The 19,059-nt window shown below is 40.9% G+C and overlaps 1 protein-coding gene and 1 long non-coding RNA gene across 13 annotated transcripts in view; one reads left to right on the top strand and one right to left on the bottom strand.

Annotated features, from left to right (window-relative positions):
* DOCK7 (dedicator of cytokinesis 7) overlaps positions 1-19,059 on the top strand; it is a 119,601-nt gene that overhangs the window by 23,094 nt on the left and 77,448 nt on the right. For all 12 annotated transcript variants that reach the window (XR_014513004.1, XM_083447953.1, XM_083447951.1 and 9 more), the window contains 6 exons: positions 10,194-10,369; positions 11,175-11,243; positions 14,097-14,226; positions 14,340-14,552; positions 15,244-15,329; positions 18,399-18,465. Coding sequence is in view for 11 of the 12 variants with exons in the window: in XM_083447953.1 (XP_083304079.1) it covers positions 10,194-10,369; positions 11,175-11,243; positions 14,097-14,226; positions 14,340-14,552; positions 15,244-15,329; positions 18,399-18,465 (741 nt within the window). In the remaining variant the exon portion in view is untranslated. The remainder of the gene's footprint in view (positions 1-10,193; positions 10,370-11,174; positions 11,244-14,096; positions 14,227-14,339; positions 14,553-15,243; positions 15,330-18,398; positions 18,466-19,059) is intronic.
* LOC310680992 lies at positions 2,754-5,123 on the bottom strand. Its single transcript, XR_014513052.1, has 3 exons — positions 5,099-5,123; positions 3,718-3,768; positions 2,754-2,862 (listed from the first exon to the last, which is right to left on the bottom strand). It is a non-coding gene; the product is annotated as an uncharacterized lncRNA (long non-coding RNA).

Here is a 19,059-nt window from a genome sequence, read left to right as displayed (position 1 = left end):
TGTCTAAGCACCCCCATTAACCTCTCTTTCATGTCCAAAAGGACCTGTGTGTTAGCAATCGCACATCAATTGGACATGCCTAAAATGGTCCCTGCCTGTATTTTGATCTGTATGTTGCCTAAGATAATTTTTTTATGAAGTGATTAATAAATAAAATTACAAATATACTTGTCTTGTTTCTCAGTCCTACTGTTTTAGTGCAGGCAAGGCCAGAGTCTCAGTAGAAAAACTCGGATTCCCTTATTTCTCTAGGGAGAATGGAATCTATGCCTTTAAGAAAAACAAATCCAGTTAAAAAGCGAGAATTCTGGCAGGGAAAATGGATGTTCATCAACTTAAATTTACCATATTCCCCGCTGTCATTTTGTTTTCTTAGAAAAAGCCTGCAGTAAAAGGTGTTCTTAGCATCATTTACCAAAGCATCAGGAAATCCCACCAAACCCAGGAACATTCTTCTGTATATTAACAGCAGTTATTAATGTTTTTTCTTGTGTGTTAATCCCCACAGCCCCACTGTAGTGTGGTTCTTATAAGTTACCAGTTTCCTTTCTTCACAGTAACTCCTATGAGTTTACCAGGGAGAGCTTCAAAGGCTACACCTTTTCCCATTTGGAAGCAGCTGAATATCTTACATTTATCAATGTTATGCGGATAATATAGGCACAAATGTCTTTCAAGCCTTGGCTACATGGCCACTTAAGTAAACCCCTGAAATTTGATTTGCCTTCCTGTAAATGTATGAGTAGCCAGCAGCTGTGGGGTTAAATTTACTGTCTGTCTTCGTTGCTTAAGAACTTTATCTGTCTTTGAATATAGTAGTGCAGACTTTGATCTTCTTCATCTAATGCCTTAGATTTTCCCCCTCCCTCCTTTGCTTGGTAGTACAAATGCTGTCTTGGTGATTGAGCCAAGTAGGTCAAGCACCCATTGTTGTTATCTCTCTTTGACTGGCATGTTTGCTATTGTTCTTTAATAGAGAACGAAACATGATTTCAGGGGTTTGAAAGCCACTGGTAAATAGAAAGATTTCCACTCCCAAATTTTGTTCTTTTTCTGTGTCAGCACAGGTCCCTTGTATGGGTAAAACACACTTAGGTGCTTTCACAATTAGCTGTTTAATCCTTGGCATTTCAAATTCAAAGGATTTCTGGTTGAAGAACTAGAAAATACTTTCTCCTGGCACCTTTAGAGAGCTGTTGCCAATCACCATAGGATTAGAATAGAATAGATAGTCGCATAACCCAACTCCGTATAGCAGGGGTAGGCAACGCAAGGCCCATGGGCCAGATGCGGCCCAATCGCCTTCTCAATCTGGCCCACAGACGGTCCGGGAATCAGCGTGTTTTTACATGAGTAGAATGTGTCCTTTTATTTAAAAAGCATCTCTGGGTTATTTGTGGGGCATAGGAATTCGTTCATTTCCCCCTCTCCCCAAATATAGTCCGGCCCACCACAAGGTCTGAGGGACAGTGGACCGGCCCACGGTGAAAAAGGCTGCTGACCCCTGCCGTATAGGGCAGTTCCTTATGCTCATACATACTGTTTGATGATACTTGCATTTTCAGTAAGAGTTTGTTATTAGATATTGGAGATTTTGTGATATGTGCAAATTCCATCAAAGATAACGCACTGTAGACGTCACCATACAGGACTTTTGTAATAGTAATTTGGAAACTTGGAAAGCTGCAGGGCAGTTAAAACATACTTTAAGAAAACACTCAGTTTGATTTAAATCTCAGTTGTGAATAAAGTATAAATTAAAAAAGTAAAGACAATTTTTTTTAAAAAAATAAATATTTTATTTTTTAAAAAAGCTTGGTTTAGAATGATTTTTTTCCCCCTTGAATTTTTTTGGCACAGATTCCAGTGTTTTGTGAATGCCCCTTTTTGCTACAATGCATTAGTAATGATCACACAGAATAAAAGCCACTGAAAATAGAATGCAGGTTGGAGCATTTGAGATGCTCTTAGAACAAAAGGCTCTTAGACCTGTTCTTTTGATTCACTTGCAGCACGTTTGGTTCCGCCTTGACAAAATAGCTTGTGCATCAAACCCCAAGACACTTTAAAAATGAAACGGCACTAGGAAATACAACAGTGTTGTATGGATGGAATAACAGATAGACATGCTTAGCTAACACATTGCTCATGTTGTAGCAGATGATACGGCAGAGGTGCAGGTAGGAGAGCAAATGGAAACAAGTGTTGGCTGGCTGAAGGAAGCACTAAAATACTGCAAAATACTGTGTTTGACATCCAGGGAAGGACAAAGTCGATAGGAAGCAGAGTTTTATTTCCAAGCTAGTAAGGGGACATAACAGTGAAGAATAACAGAGCCTTAAAGACAAAACGCTTGAGCGTCCTTGTAACAGTCCAGTTATAAACATTTGAGACAGGGTTTTATAATGCAAGCACTGACAACCTTAACTCTACCTGTGCACATTTCCCAACGGAGCCGGGTGAAGGATAATAGTTTATATAAACTCAATCTATCAAGCTGGTATCTTACTTTAGTTAAGGGCTGTGTGCACATTTATATAGATATAATATATGTATATCTTTAGGATGGCAGTTTCCTCATAAGAGGTGTGAACCGCTGAAGAAGGCAGAATGTTTATTTCAATTGCTGGAATATGCCAAAGGTAGTCATGATGAGTGGCTCTTTGTTCTGGTGCAGCTGATGGAGCTCTTTCCCAGTTATTTTAATACAGCTGTAGAAAAACACACACAGCCAATCTGGTGTGCCTGCACAGCCCTGATGTCGTTGCTCCCCTGTCCACATCCATGTAGGCTGTAGTGACTGGTGTTAGTGGGGTGGCTCCACAGCTCTGCCACACCATTCCATCTTCTGGTGCCCATTGCCTAATACATGTGTGGGGAAAATAAGTTGGAATCAGTTGTCAGTTAAAGTTCAGCATGATCTTGGCTGTCAACATGACCTCCAGTGCTAGGCTATTGCACGGTTATAGCTGATAGGTGTCCCTCTTCAACCCTAATGCATGTCTCCTCTGAAATAAGTCCTATTTAGTGTCTTAAGACTTGCTCTCAGGTAAGCAAGTGTAGGATTTCAGCCTTAGGAGCTTAGCAGATTTCCAAACTTAATGGCCGTTGCTTCTCTATTTTGTAATTCTTGCACAGCTTGTTTACCTTGTGGTGACTGTACCTTGACTAGTTGATTTTACTGTTGCATTCATAAATGCAACAGTACAACGAGGACAACTTGAAGGAGTTCCAACTACTCCAGTTTCTCCCTAGGGATGCTATATAGAAATACTTTGACATTTAAAACAGGTTTTTCAAGAAAGGAGAACTAAGCTTTCAAGGCAGCTTGTTCTCATGTCTAGGCTAAATTGTGTTTAAACTTACAATTTAAATGCATTTTTGCCCTGCTCTTTGCAGTACAGTGGTACCTTGGTTGTCAAATTTAATCTGTTCTGGGAGTCTGTTTGACTCCTGGAACCGTTCGAAAACCAAGGCGCAGCTTCCGATTGGCTGCAGGAGCTTCCTGCACTCAATTGGAAGCCGCGTTGGATGTTCAGCTTCCAAAAAAGTTCACAAACTGGAACACTTACTTCCGGGTTTGCTGCGTTCAGGAGCCAAGCCATTCAACAACCAAGGTACCACTGTACGGAGTGTGTACTGAGATTCAAACGGATAGAGCCGCAGAAGGCTTTATGGTATATGTATTCTTACAGAGTGATTAAAGTTGTGCCTTACCGGTTTTCCCAATTGTATGCTGGCAGGGTGGCACCTTGTCTCCTGTAGTTTCTGAAAATTTTGTTGAGTTAGATGTTTAGCCAGAAACACAAAGCATACTTAATAGTATTGCAGGAAGTTAATGCACCAAACAAATAACAATTGTTTGAAATATCCCTATAAAGAGCAGCATGTATAAAATAAGATGTTACTTGCAGAAATAACAAACTATTTTCCATAGCAAGAATCATAACGTTGTCAAAACTTACATCCTATTTGAAACAATATTTGGTAGGGATAAATTATATTCCCTGTGCTCACTGATAATAATAAACACCAGAAGTGGTTAGACGTTATTGATGCTATAACTATTCTCCATGGTCCATTGACAGAATGTTAACAAAAATAGGGTGTGGTTGGAATCGCATAACAAGAGAATGACTAATGTCAAAGATCGAAACAGAAGAAAAAATATTTAAGAGGAATTGTTGAGCAAAACTCATTATCTGAGGTCATGTTCATGTGACCTTTGGGTGTGTAGTAGCTACAAAAGAAAATATTTTAAAATAGAGGTATTCTGTCTCTTGGTGAGACTGGTAGGGTTGTATGCATCTGCTGCGATGTTCAAAAGCCAACTTTTGGCATACCTTCATAAATGCATATTTTCGGTGGTATCCTAAGAGCTGGATTTTCTGATGTATGACAGCGGATGCACTGTTGATTGTAAAAAGACATAGGTGAGCGTGTGCCAGATTTTCTTGTAGTAGGAAATGTTGGTATGAATAGGCCCTGCAACTGAAACAAGAAGAATTTAACTCAAAAGAATCAATTTCACTTTCTTCTTCTTCTTATATAGCTTGCCTGGGAGCATTGTTGCCTGTTACACGTTAGTCCTGTTTCTCTGCTTTTATATGGGCTTTCAATTTTTACAGTGAAAATAATGATACCTTCGCCAATGTTCCTTTGAAAAAGCACTTGAAAGCTTGACTGGCACAATCTCCCATGTCCTGATATGGCTTATTGAGGAAAGGTCATAACATTGTTTTCTTAATAGGAACTGGCAACCTGTTCATCAGGAGGGCAGTGCCAACAAATCCCTTATAGCCAGAAAGGAGATAGGTTGACCTTCCAAAGCTTGCTTTCTCCGCCTCTCCACCATAAAAAGCCAGAGTTTAAAATAATGCGTTTGTCTTTCATCTGCCAATAAGCTGACACAAACTAGTTCCTCTTCATAACCAAGAATTTATGTTTTGCCTGTTTACTCAGGTGTTAGGCAGTATTTCTGACTGCACAGATGGCGAGGCTAATGTTGGCTTCTGGGTTTGACATTTATGTTTGTTTACATCTTCATGCTATAATAGTCTACTGAAGAGGTGTAGGGACAAAAATGCGAATGCCTTACCTGATTCTGGATGCTGATGAGCTCCTGTAGCCGTTGTTGACATCAGTTCTCATTATGAAGTTCCTGGAATGTGTTGGCAGTTTTACTTCCATTTCATAAAAGGAAAGACATTACTTGAATAAGGACGTTTGTGAACACTCTGCACCTAAAATAGAAACATTATTGTTTTAACTCTTATTGTTTTAACATTATTGCTCTAATCATGTCTACCTTGGTTCCCAGTACTTTCCCCCCACAGATTGTTCTAGCCTTTTTGAGTCATACTCTCTTTCCCTATAAGCAAATCAAAAATTTAATGTGTGCATTTGCCTTGGAATATGGCTGGCCCATATTTAGTCATGTATCACCCAGTGGCCTGTGCTGAACTATTTTATATACTGTGTCCTCTCCAGATGTTTTGACCTACAATTTCCACCAGTGGCCAATGCCATACTGGCTGGTGAGGGTGGGGTAATGGAAGTTGTAGTTGAAAACATCTGGAGGGTACCAGATCAGATCAGAGAAGTCTGTACAATGTCATGAGAACATGTGCATTGTAGTGTATAAAGTACTGAGTGCCCTTGGAGAATCTCTCAGCCAGCAGTGGTGGGAGGGGCTGCATTGCCTACATGACCTCCTGTCACAGCCATTGGTCTGGCATATCAGGAGCATGAAGGGGAGAGCTTGGCATGATGCAAATACGCTAGCAGGAGCTCTGGATTGGCTCTGCTGGTGTGTTTGCACTCCACCAGCCTTGCTGCCGCCTCACCCCTTGCCTTTGTCTTCCCAGTACGCTGCAGGAATGGCAGTGTTGGGAGGTCAGGTAAGAAGCTGAGCACGCCTCTACTGCTCTTAGCCTATCATTCTTCACCTACCATATTTTGTTGTAAAATATGGTTTTCTTGGCAGGAATTGATTCAAATTGATGGAGAAATAATAAATACAGTTGCCCCACAATCACCGTGATGCATGATGATAATTTATACTTTATTTTGTGAAGGATGATGGTGTGCTGGGAGGGGCAGCCAGTCTATAATTAGAAATATCTTTTCCTCTTTTAGTGAAGATGAGGATTTGAAAAAAAACAACCAAATACAGCACATTACCTGCCCACATCAGTTTGTACTCAGTTTAAAAGTTTGTCCCATTTATTTTCTTCCCTGTCTGTGTAGCTAATTATCTCTGTGTTTCTTTCACGTACAGTTTAACACTTAGGTCTTCGTAGGGTTGTAGGCCACTCTTGCTTTGCAGCACCACAGTGGCACACCAAATTTGTGCTTTCCCTCCAGCTTCCTTCAACAGCAGAACATAGCAATTTAGAGGGCTAGGATGCTAGTGATTATGGTGATCACATGTTGTGGAGGGAGAGAGGGGGTGTTCCTGTTGGGAACAATGTTTTTGCATGGGAAAAGGGAGGGGGGCCATTTCAGATGTTGAAATCACATGGTGAATTTGGGCAAAGGCAACAGAATCTATCCCACAGGCAATGTATGTCACCATATCACCAGTTCAGAATGAATATATCCATTCAGTGTTTCTGGGAGGCAGGGCAAATGTGTTTCACTTTGAACACATCAGCAGCTTACTCTAATCTCAAATGACCAAGAATTGGTACCTAAAAGTATTTTTAGCATTTTAGTCTTTGGCATGATTGATCCGGAGATATTGTATTTGTAGAACTGCTGACCTTCTGGCCTCTCTCCTTATGGGAGTGAAACTATTGCCTCTATTCTTCTCTCTTTAAAGTGTTGCACTGAAGCTACGCCTATAAAGTGTTTGTCTGTCTCAAAGCTCTTAGAGACCAGTGCTCTGCTTATTTGAGAATATGGTGACACAAAGTGTTGATTCATGTAAGCAAATGCAGAGGCTGCGTTTTGACATCATGCTGAACTATAGCTTGACAGAATGTGAATGGGGCTAGGCAGGCGTTGAGTTCATGCTCCCTGCCATCCCATTCCCATTGACAAACTGTGCCTACTGGTTTGTGTGGTATGGTTTGTGTGAAACAAGCCAACTTGAATTATCTGTTTGGAGCAAAAAAAAATGGAAGCTTCCAAGCTGCTCCTTGCAGCTGTACCAGGGCAATATGGTTTAGCATGACATTCAAACACAGTTGCAGATTGGGATATCAAACCCTCTTGACCTAGGACCAAATCCTGACTTTCTAAGGGGCAACCAAGCTTTATGCATTGTTTGGTCAGCCATCCCTTCTTAGCTTAAGGTGATTCTCTTCAGAATTCCAGCTTCATATGAAGAGTATTGCTGTTTCCCATAATCACTGCTTGACCGTGACTGGGAGGTCTATATTGTTTATACTGTTTGTTTATGTGTGTATTAGGCTTTGTAGGGTTTATTTTGAAGTCTTCAGCCACTCAATAACCAGCCTATCAATCTGAACCATTTTGCTTGAGCACCTTTCCCCCTTTCTTTTGCAAAAAGCAAGTTTACTAATTCAGTCTTAACTTTGCAGCCCTGTATGAGAAGGAAGGTCAGATCAAAGGCTTTGCTTTGCATTTGGAATTGATTTTGAAAGTAATGGAGGTGTTGCCTTGGAGGCTTTGCTAAACGCTGACATAGCAGCTAAGGCAGTACTCAGGTTTTCATGACTTGGTGATGCCTAAGGGTGGAAATGTCTCTCTCCTGAGTCACCTTGATGATTTTTGCTTAGGCTTGTAGTATAAGGGAAAGCGACACAGCCCTGTAAAGTATAAAACCAGTCCATTTGTAGCACTCATTTGCTAGAATTGGACTGAGTGTAGCATTGCTTTGTTTCAAGAAAATGAAAGACTCAGAATAAGAAGGCAATTATTTTTGACCTACTTCTGTAATACTGTACTTCTTAAGTTCCATAGAGTTTGTTTTGGACCAGAATGTAGAACCTGGACATGTGCAACATAAGATGCCTTATAAAGAATCTGACCATCGGTCCATCAAACTTAGTAATGTCTACTCTGACTGGCAGCTGCACTCTAGCATTTCAAGCGGAGGTCTTTCCCAGATGGGGATTGAACCTGGGACCTTGTGCATTCAAAAAGCATGTGCTCTGCCACTGAGCCACAGCCTTTCCTGTGAACAGAATTTGTTTACCGGTAATTCACTTCTGTGAAACCCTTCAGTAGAAATATTCTCACATACTTCACAAAAGTGAAGGATTAAAGCAACAACGAAGCTAAATAGGTTAGAGCAGTGAATGAAACAAGCAATAGTAAAAAACAAAAACCAACCATCACTGTTTAGATTTATGAATAGGTGGCAGTCAGATCTCCCTAGGAAGACTATTCCATTGAGGAGGTGAATCAAGTTCCCATCCCAGTCATATCACCTGGATGAGGGTTTCTGATAATGATTTTCAGGGAGATTGGTGTGGAAGTAGGCATTCCTTCAGATACCTAGACCCAATTCCTGGGCCGCAGAGTAACCTCCCTGTAGCTGTCTTGTGAATATTATGTTCCAATTGGCATGTCCCCTGTGAAGTTTGGACCATCTGTTTCCTTTCACCAGGCAGAAGATGATAATATAGTGCACACCAAGTGCTGGACCAGGATCTCCAGATTCCTTGCATAATTGTAGCTCGCGTTTTGTCTGTCCCCAAAATGAGCCATTAAGTTATGATGATGATGGGCGCGAGCTTCAATAAAATTAGGTGCTGGCTTTCACAGGGTCTGTTATCCATCATGAGCCAGGCATAATAATAAGACTTGAGAATATTCAAAGAGTTCTGTATATGTGTATTATTACCCCCAGATTGCAGACAGGGGTGGGACTGTGACTGAGAGGATAATGGTCTGTGAAAGGTCACCTAGCAAATTCATGGCTGATCTGAGACCTGAACCAACTACTCCCCAGCTCATATCTCACTCCTCTTAGCCACTGTGCTACATCACACCACATTTGGGAGGAGAGGACAGAACTCCTGGAACTAGCCTCTATAAGAAGAGTAAACTCTGAAACTGGAAACCCTTTATTTGGTGAGGCTGATCCATTGTTTGCTGAATCCTCTGCTCTGACATTGCACTGCTCCTGCTGGTAGTCTACTTACAAAATCTCTTAAATTCACAAGAAAGCGGGAAGCTGGGGCTCATCAACCTGGGAAGAAGAGAAGGAGAAGGAAGACTCTGATCCTAAACCTCTGCTGCCTTGTGGGATATCTTCCGAAGAAGAAAAGGCTGAGGAGTAAACCCTACTACAAAAATCCAGAGGGAAGTGCCAAAGTTGGTGCCTTGTAGCCCTCCTTTCAGCAGCTTCTGCAGCCAAGCTTGTGCCAAACGTATTTCTCTGCTTGTCTTTGGGCCACATCAGCAAGGCCCAAATAGTATGTGTGTGTTGTTTTCTGGGCAGCCCAGGACCTCCATACATACCGCCCAGGCTCGTGCCCTGGGAAGGCACTTGGGTGCTGCTAACGCAGCAGTTTGACTTCATCCCCAGAGGTATACTTCATTGTCTTTTGAGATACAAGAAAGCACAGGAAAGCAACTTGCATACCATCTTGAAGGGCATAAAACTTGTGCCTTTGCAACACATGAGCTAAATAGCATGACTAATTTCTGCAGGATATATGTGCAGAGCAGTTTGTTTTTTGCTTTAGTTACTACATTTATATCCTGCCTTTCTTCCATGATTGAAATTAATGCAGTTTACATGGGGTTCTTCCATTAAGGCACTGACAAGAGCCACACCTTGGCTTCAGCAAGATGCCTCTTCAGAACAGGCTCTGAGATTTTGATTTGATGTTGTTGATATCCCATCTTCCAGTTCATGTGCTTTTATGGGGATGACCGTTGAGCCTAGCAAGGACTTGATGGTCTGCATGGCTGTCTGGCTGTTTTCTGTGGGAGTGGTGACTGAGGGCTATTACTACAGGAGATAAATGTTTTTCCCAGTGAGGGAACAAAGCAGTTACCATCTGGATGTGTCTGTACTTGTGATTTTGGCCTGGAAACCTTAACATCTAATGAAATTGGCAGTCCTGTGTATTTCTGGGCAGTCTTAGATATTGATATTTTTCAGCTGCAGAGGAAAACAAAATATGCAGAGCGGGGAAATTAAGTACAGATATATTTATTTTAAAATAGCCAAATGTTGACACTTTTAGTATAACTTTTCTTTATCTTCATAGGTGCCTCTTACTGAGCCTGTGGATCCAGTGGATTTGGAAGAATACCTCCTTACACATCCACTTGCAGTGGATTGCGGCCCTTTGAGAGACTTGCTTGAATTTCCTTCTGATGATATTGAAGTTATCTACAGTCCTCGAGAATGCAGAACCCTTGTGTCAGCAGTACCCGAAGAGAGGTAAGGGCTAGCCAACAGAGACCTTGGCCCATACTTGCAGCTGAGCAGGTATGGGAGATGGCCTGGCTGAAGCCATTAACAGGAGTTGGGCTTCTTTATCCCCATATTCTTCTCTTCCTTCGCCACTCAAAACTATACACTGGAGCCAGGACAGCTTTGAGAGCAAAGAAAGCACAAGTTATACAGGTACAGAGAAATGGCAGTGGTAGCAGAATCAGAGTGTGGGGCCTTGGAGAAGGGAACTGTACCCCTTGAAATTCTCAGTTGAGCTGAGAAGCAAAGGGAAAGACAGTGAATTGACTGTGAGTCTGAAAAGCAGAGGCCCTGTGTCGCATGTAACTTATGACGTAAAGGAGGAAAGCACGTTAATAAACATTGGATGAAGGAAAGTGGGGCAACCTGTATGCACTTGTGATGACTGGAAACGTAGTACATGTTTACAGAATGCAAGCTGTATTTATTACAGTGGTACCTTGGTTCCTGAACTTAATCCGTTCCGGGAGTCCGTTCGACTCCTGAAACCATTCAGAAACCAAGGTGTGGCTTCTGTTTGGCTTCAGGAGCTTCCTGCACTCAAGCGGAAGCTGCGCTGGATGTTCAGCTTCCGAAAAACGTTCACAAACTGGAACACTTACTTCCAGGTTTGCGGTGTTTGAGAGCCGATTTGTTCGGCAACTAAGCCGCTCAGGAACCAAGGTTCCACTGTATTGGGGTATTAAATGGTAATTCAGTCTATCAGTCTAAAATGAAATAAGATGTTTGTGATTTGAAGAGACCATTTAGAGCTATTTCCCCCTCTCTATAGTGAAATGGACCCTCACGTGAGGGATTGCGTAAGAAGTTACACAGAAGACTGGGCCATTGTGAACAGAAAGTAAGTTGTGTATTTAAAGTTAAATATTTGAAGATATGTCCTTCAACTGTGTGTGTTGGGTGGGGCGGGGGGGGGGACTGATTTTCAGAATGCAGTTGCTGTAGCTATCAATAACTATTCAGAGCCAATGTAAGACCTTACTGCTATTTTAGTTATCACTTTTAGGCAGGTGCCCTTAAGGATAACTTCCTGAAAAGGGGGAGACAACTTTTCTGAATGTGTTGGAGGGAATAATGGAGAAAGTATGAGTCACCTATTCATATTCTTTTCCCCCACCTTTTTGCTGTGGATACTTATAGGAAGCAAGTTAGATGAAAGGGCTTGCCGTATGCAGTCAAGATGTTGTTTGCAATGGAGCAGTTCAGCAGTCAGTGGGATGACTCATAAATCGCGTCAGAATAGAGCCTTTTTGCGTGAGAGTATATGCCAAGCTCACTGTCCTCCCAGCGCTTTTGTAATCACTTGGTAAAACCACTATTAACTACTCAAACGATTTATATAATTAGGTAGAAAAGAAAATGCCAAGATGAGGAATAAAAAGAAAAAGAAAATAATAATAGTGGAAAAGGTTGATAACAAGAAATGGAAGGCGGTAGGAAATAACCCTCTTTCGATGGTGCAGGAGTGTCATTTTCTCTGTGTGCCGGTTCAGATTATCATTCACAACTTTATGAACTGTGGTTTATGAGTCCAGGAATAGGCATTGAGGCAGAGGGCTCCTCACTCACCCTTCCTCCCCTTCCCTTGTGTGACAATTTTGACACTTCATTCCTGGCTTTGTGTTAAGCCACAGTTCCCTTTATATCTGAACTGGGGTAATTCTGGCTGAATGTCAGTTAACAAACCAGGCTAACAGGTCAGGTTCAGAAGGAGGTAGACAAGATGGTGTTTGCCAGTTTTGGCCGCCGCTGTTTCTCATCTGGTTCTGCCTTTATGGTAGAGCAGAATATTTGTACACTGCCTAGAGAAATTTTGCGCTCCATGCTGGCTGGGGCTGAGGGGAAGCTGTACTCCAGTACATCGGAAGGGCACTAGGAAGGTGAAGGCTGACATAGAGCGATGCTGATAAAATATGGAATGTTTTAAAAGTAAAATTATCCAGTAGCAATGTTAAATATGTTAATGTTATTGGGCCTTCTCAGGCATATCAGGCAATCCTAGCCAGACAGCCCTATTACGAGTAATCTATTCCATTTGGCAACCCCTTGTGTTCCATGTCATGTATGGTTCCACCCATAAGTCTTTTGCCACCCACCCTTCTTTGCAGTCAGAATGGAGACTGCATTGAGACAGGAGAGTGCTGTCAGCTTCTCAGGAGGCCAGAATAAATGTACATATTTCCCAAGAGTTGTCATTAGTAGTCCCAGTAATACGCTCTTCAGATGTGCAGCTGAAAGAGAGGAGAAAGGGCAGAGAGTTGTCACATACCCATCAAGATCACATACAGAAAGAATAATTTTAATTTGGCTTCCGGGAAAATGGTAACACCTTGGGGATGGGCAACTCTGAGAATAATAGGCTAGAATGATCGCAATATTGCAACTGCCTTGATTGTCAGAACACATATGGGTTTATCCCAATATAGTCAGCACTGCTGACAGACACTGTTGTCTGCTATAATAATGATGGCTCCTGGACATTTACCTTTGGAGCTTTCTGATTTATATACTAGAGCAGGATTTGAGAATTTGTGTTCCTCCAGATGTTATTGGACTTCAACTCCATTAAGCCCCATCAAGCATGGCCAATAGTCAGGAGAGATGGGAGTTGTAATTCAGCAACATACATAGTAGGCATGGAAACCTTTGGCTCTCCAGATGTTGCTGGACTACAACTCCCATCATCCCTAGCAAGCACAGCCAGGGATGATGGGAGTTGTAGTCCAGCAACAACTGGAGGGCCAGAGATTACCCTCACCTGCTCTAAAGTATCAACAACCTTTGTCACATGATATGTACCAATATTACTGAGAGCCAGTTCATGCACAATGCTTGCATAGACAGATTAGACATTTTTTATGGTGTGGAGAAAGTGAGTCGATATCATTAAAAAAAGAATTATATGGGCTTTTGGTGTCATCCACCAGGGCTCTTCCTGTATTCTGATTAAAAGCCACTGAGTTGCAACGATAGAATATGGTAGATGGGCTAAACATCAAATTGATACAGTAGCCTTTATAATAGTCAAAGACAGTGGTTCCCAACTGGTGGTCCATGGATCCCAGGAGGTCCGTGGCACCATTCACGTAACAAAAACTACCATAGAGGTATCACAAATTTCAAAAGTAGAGGGTCCATGGCTTGGCTTTTGAAAAACAGGGGGTCCGCAGTAGTTAGATAATTGGGAACCACTGGTGAAGGAGACCCTGAAAGCAGCCACGCTAAAACAAGCAAATAAACAAATAAATGCTGTCATACTTGGATTGCTTATAAAAAATACTTAGTGATTTAATCAGGTGAAGGATACAGTCTACTAGGACAAATTGTTTGCATTTAGCTACATCGTGGTACACTTCAAGTATTCCATTGCTGATCAACAGGTGTTTATGCTTATAGGATTATATGGTCACAGCAGGAGTCATTTCTTATTGCAGCCAGGAAAAGTAACAAGTATGAGTTGATTTTTAAGGCTGCAAGTCTAAATAGCCTACACTGGAATCAACACCTACAGTCAAAGAAGAGACAATGATGTTTTCAAAAATTCCTGTTACAGAACTTAATGGACAGCATGATGCTGTCAAGAGTAGCAAAAATTATTTTCTGGGGAGGTCATTAGGCTTTCAGATATTGCTCACCATTTCTGCTTGGTTTTGTAGAGGAGAGACATTGCTTAATGCAATCTGTTTTTGAATAGATATCACAAACTGGGAACAGGATTTAACCCCAACACATTAGACAAACAGAAGGAGAGGCAAAAAGGCCTACCCAAACAGATATTTGAGTCTGATGAAGCTCCGGATGGCAACAATTACCAGGATGAACAAGTAGGTGCTTTATGAAGCCTGCATCTTAAAAAAAAAAAATCACTGTGTCAAAAATACATGTGACATTTTCCATATTTCACTTTACATGCTTCGTTTAATTTCTTCAATCTCAGGATGATCTTAAAAGACGGTCCATGTCAATTGATGACACGCCACGGGGCAGTTGGGCTTGCAGTATTTTTGACTTGAAAAACTCCCTCCCGGATGCTTTGCTTCCAAATCTTCTGGATCGGACCCCAAATGAAGAAATCGACCATCAAAATGATGAACAGAGAAAGTCCAACAGACACAAGGAACTTTTTGCATTGCATCCAGCCCCAGATGAGGTATTGTGAGCTTAACTGAGACCTGTTAATACTAGCACAAAGCACACACAGGTGCCAGGTCCACCTCTGTAGCCAGATAGTGAGTGCTGGTCTATTATAGTTGGAATATATATATATATTGACTTGAATTTCAGAAGTCATTAAAATGAGATGGGGAGGGAGAAGATAGAGGCTAAATAGCATGATGTTCTGCCATAACTTGTTGGGTTTGTAGGCCTGTAGGGCCACAGCCGTCTTAAGTGGGATGAATTTGATGAGTCTACTTTATTTATGACTAATGTTGAATATCAGTCCTAGACTTTCGACAGCAGTGTTTGCCAGCTTTTGTAGAAAGTGTACAGGGGAGTGGAGGAGCCAAAGATTTTAAAGGGATTGACCCTAAGATTGTATTTGCTTTTGTTTCCATGCAACTGCAGCATGTGATTAAAGCACAAATCTGGACTTTTGGATCACCTCTTTCCAAGGAATTTTCTTACAGAACTCCAATCCGTTATTCAGTAGCTCTCCTAAATTAAAGCCCTTCAGTGTTATTTATAGTTGCAGCAAAAGCCACACACTGTAAAGCTTGAAGATTAATTTGTATTGAATAGTAGGGGAGGAAATCTACTTTGCCTTCTTTAGCCATTTAACAATACACTTTGTTTGTGGAAGGAGTGCATGCATTACTTGCTGGATTTGTGCCTGATTGCAGGAAGAACCAATAGAAAGACTGGGTATCCCTGAAATCCCCAAGGAACACTTTGGTCAGAGGCTTCTTGTAAAGTGTTTGTCTTTAAAGTAAGTAATAAGGTTGTATTTTTTTAAAAAAATATGCATGCTTACATTTGATCTGTCAAATCAATGCACCTTGTATGATAATAATTGGGACTGATAGAACTACCAAGTGATAGAACTACCAAGACAAATTAATATTTCAAATTCTACATTGCGCACCTTAATGTGCAAAGAGGGCAGTAAGTCAATTAAATATTCCCATCGTATGTTAAAAACGCTAGAAATGATGATAAAATAAGCTTGCCGCAATATTCAAACCTAGCCAAGCTTTTGTAAAATGGTATGTACTATAGAATCATAGAATTGTAGAGTTGGAAGGGGCCATGAGGGTAATTTAGTCCAATCCCCTGCAAAGCAGGGAACTTTTGCTCAACGTGGGGGTCAAACCCACGGCCCTGAGTTTTAGGAGTCTCATGCTCTACCAGTTGAGCTACAAGGCAACAAACCCATACATTAAAGTGGTATTGAGTGCAAGAAAGTGAAGTGCTAATTAAATGAAGGGATGTGGGATTTTGAGGTCCATTAAAATAAATAAATAAAGATTGGGCCAGATGTATTTCCCCTGGGAGAAAATTTAATGGGATCATCACCACTTGAAAGGTCCTATTGCTAGTGCTCACCAATTTTGATGGGAGGCCCACAAATTGAACTTGATGGTAAACCCACAGGCAGCACCTTTGAGGGTGATGTTAAGTTCATATGAGTTCAGGTCATCTTTCATGTCCCTAAACTGTTTAGGGCTTTAAAAGTAAACAGTAGCACTTTCAATTGATCCAGAAACACGCAGGCAGCCAATGCAACTGGTATAATAAAGATGTAATGTCTGCAAAGTCTCACTTCATAGCAGAGACACAATTCCTTCCCTCATCCTGTTTACATCTGGCTTTTATCCCACAAACAAAGGACAATTGGCTAAAAACAACATGATTGATGCAGCCTTTTTTTTGAGATGAGATTTTACACCACCAGTCAGACAACTGATTCAGTAAGACAAAGTTGAGTCTTTAAATCCATGGCTGCCTCTTTAAGACTTGAGACTTGAGGCAGTTAGCAAAGCTTTCACTGGGGAGAAGAGAAACCTGTTAAACAAGTTTAATGAAGTGGAGCTCCTGAATGTAGGGTTACCTGCAGCTGGTTCATTGCCTATAACTCTTCTCTAATAACACGAGGTAAAATTTTACTGGTATTCCCTTAGAGAAATAAAGCACAAAACTGATTTTCCACATGGCTGTATTCATCTTGTGTGTCCTCACTTAGGTCAACCCTTCTTGTTAGGGAGCTCCAGTTAGACTAGAGTGCCTCTCGTAACTGAGATATATGTTGGAATTGCTTCCTAGAGGAGAGCTGCTTTTAAGCCCTGACACTAATCCAGATGATTCCATGGCATAGCCTTTTACAGGGTGTTGTATCAGAATGCCGTTCCCAGGAGAACTCTTGTACAGTGAATGGCTATATAAAAAACAAATTACAGCAGTTAATTAAGATTTTCCTTTTACAGAAATATCTTCATATTAGATCTGAGGAAATGATGTCTGTCTTTATTGTACAGAGTTCATGTTTATCTTGTGCTCTTTTTTTAAAAAAAGGAATGAAAATTGTGTTTAGTGCCTGGAAGAACAAATATGTATATCGTTTTTTATAGTTTTAGGAGCTTTAAGCCCACATGCTCAAAACTGAATTCTGATGTTTTATTTGTTTCTGAGATTTTAGTCCTTCATCATTCAACAAAGTCCATTATAAATGAAGTAATATAAAAATACAATAATTAGCTTTAATAATAGCAAGTGTAAAAGAGCCAAGAACAATACAGGTATCGATAAACAAACTAGCAGTTACAAGACAGTGACTTATACACCAACAGATTCTTTCAGGTGTTACAGAAATATATCCCAGACAAGGTCAGAGTATATCACAATGTCTAAAAGTTGTCATAAATGCAAGGGTGTTCTGCCATCTGTTCAAAAAATTGTGGTGAGCAATTATTGAAATGAATGGGACTTGCTTTTGAGCAGAAGTGTTTTGAAGGCAGTCTTTATTGGCTAATAGCCATTATTTAACTGGCAATAGGTACCATTAGTGGCAAGAGAGGGACAGTTTTGAGACTTACAGTTCTTTGTTCTCTGCTGCCAGTGACAGAAAGATAGAAGCCATGGTGAACAGCTGATTGATACAAAAGACATAATCTCATTGATCTCCATGGAGTAAATTCATTAATTCTGGTATTGGCAGCTTTGGAGAACTGCATTTAAACGAGATAAAGCTGTTTGTGATTAACACCATTCTCCTAAACACTTTATGCAGAAGGACTGTTGATTTTAGCTCAACAGTTGCAAATAATGGGCTTAGGGTAGGGCTTTGACCTAGTTTGCTGTCCATTCCCATTCATGCCTAAGTGCTAAACAACTTCTCCCACTGATTTCATTAGAAGCCTGTTTAAGATTATGACCTGAGATCTCATAATACACAGCAGATTTTAAAAGGTTTATGAATAGCAATATACAAAAGTGCGTAAGCTGCTGCTGTGCAATCAAACTGTCTGACAAGCTGTTTTAAACACCAGCATATTTCGGATGAGGCACGTCAGCTGGTGCTGCTGATTAGGCCCCATGCAGGATCAGATCAGGGGAACTAGTTGCAGGTTTGGGTTTTGCAGGACTGCGTCTAGATGGCACAACTGTTAAGTAGAGTCAGCAGTATGTGTTTCCCAGAAGTTGTGAACTGCCCTGTGATCTTCAGATGGAAGGATGGTATACAAATTCAAAAAATCATCATCATCTGACAATTGGTTTGTCTAGTGCAGTATTGCTGGAAGTGACAGATAGTGACTCTCCAGGACTTCAGACAGGAATCTTTCTGAGTCATACCTTGGAGACAGCAGGGATTGAACCTGTGTCCTTTTGGTATACAGAACATGTATTTTACCCCTGACCTATGGCATCCTAAAGTTTTTTCTAGGGAGCCACACAGCTTCAGTAGTTCAGTTTCAGTTGGGAAATAACCTTGCTGCTGTTTGGTTGTGTATAAAATTGAAAAATCTTAAGAAATAGAGCTAAACTTTCTTTCTCCTTTAAGATTTGAAATTGAAATAGAGCCGATTTTTGCAAGTTTGGCATTATACGACGTTAAGGAAAAGAAAAAGGTGAGTTATCTGCTTGATTCTTGCTTCCTTTGCATGCTGTTTGAACAGCATGCAGTAAGACGTAGGTGGTAACAGCAGCTCTCTGCTTAAGAGCACTTGAAGTCTTCGCTGGAATACTGCGTTTTTTCAAAATTACGTTGAGAAATAGAAAGTAGAACAGAAGGAACTGAAAGTACTATAAAAAGCAAACCCTGTAAAGAATGGTGGAGGTTGCTGGATACAATAAACTATCTTACAGGTTGCCTGATTATTTTGCTTATTTATTTGCAGTATTTAGGATATTTCTAGAATGCCCTTTTTTGAAAAGAGCTCAGGGTGGTGTACATCAGCCTAAATAGGGAAAACGCAGTGAACATAACTAAAAACATCTGATTCCAGCAGGGAGAGTGAAACTTGATGGGCCCCTCAGTTTGTTCCACTTCTATATATATATTTTTATTGCAATAGAAAAATAAATGAAATAAAACCAAATAAAGTTTAGGAAGCAATGTAAAACAGCAAGGAAGTGAAGAAATAATGAGAAGCAGCCAGCGGAGAGGGAGGGATGTGTTTTTGTTTTTTTCAATGCCTCAGTGGAGGAAAGGAAAACATGAA

Source organism: Podarcis tiliguerta (genome assembly GCF_965153285.1).
Source record: "Podarcis tiliguerta genome assembly, chromosome: 6".
Classification (NCBI taxonomy): Eukaryota; Metazoa; Chordata; class Lepidosauria; order Squamata; family Lacertidae; genus Podarcis; species Podarcis tiliguerta.
The sequence above is the reverse complement of the archived record's forward strand: the minus strand, read 5'-3'. Positions and strand labels throughout refer to the sequence as shown.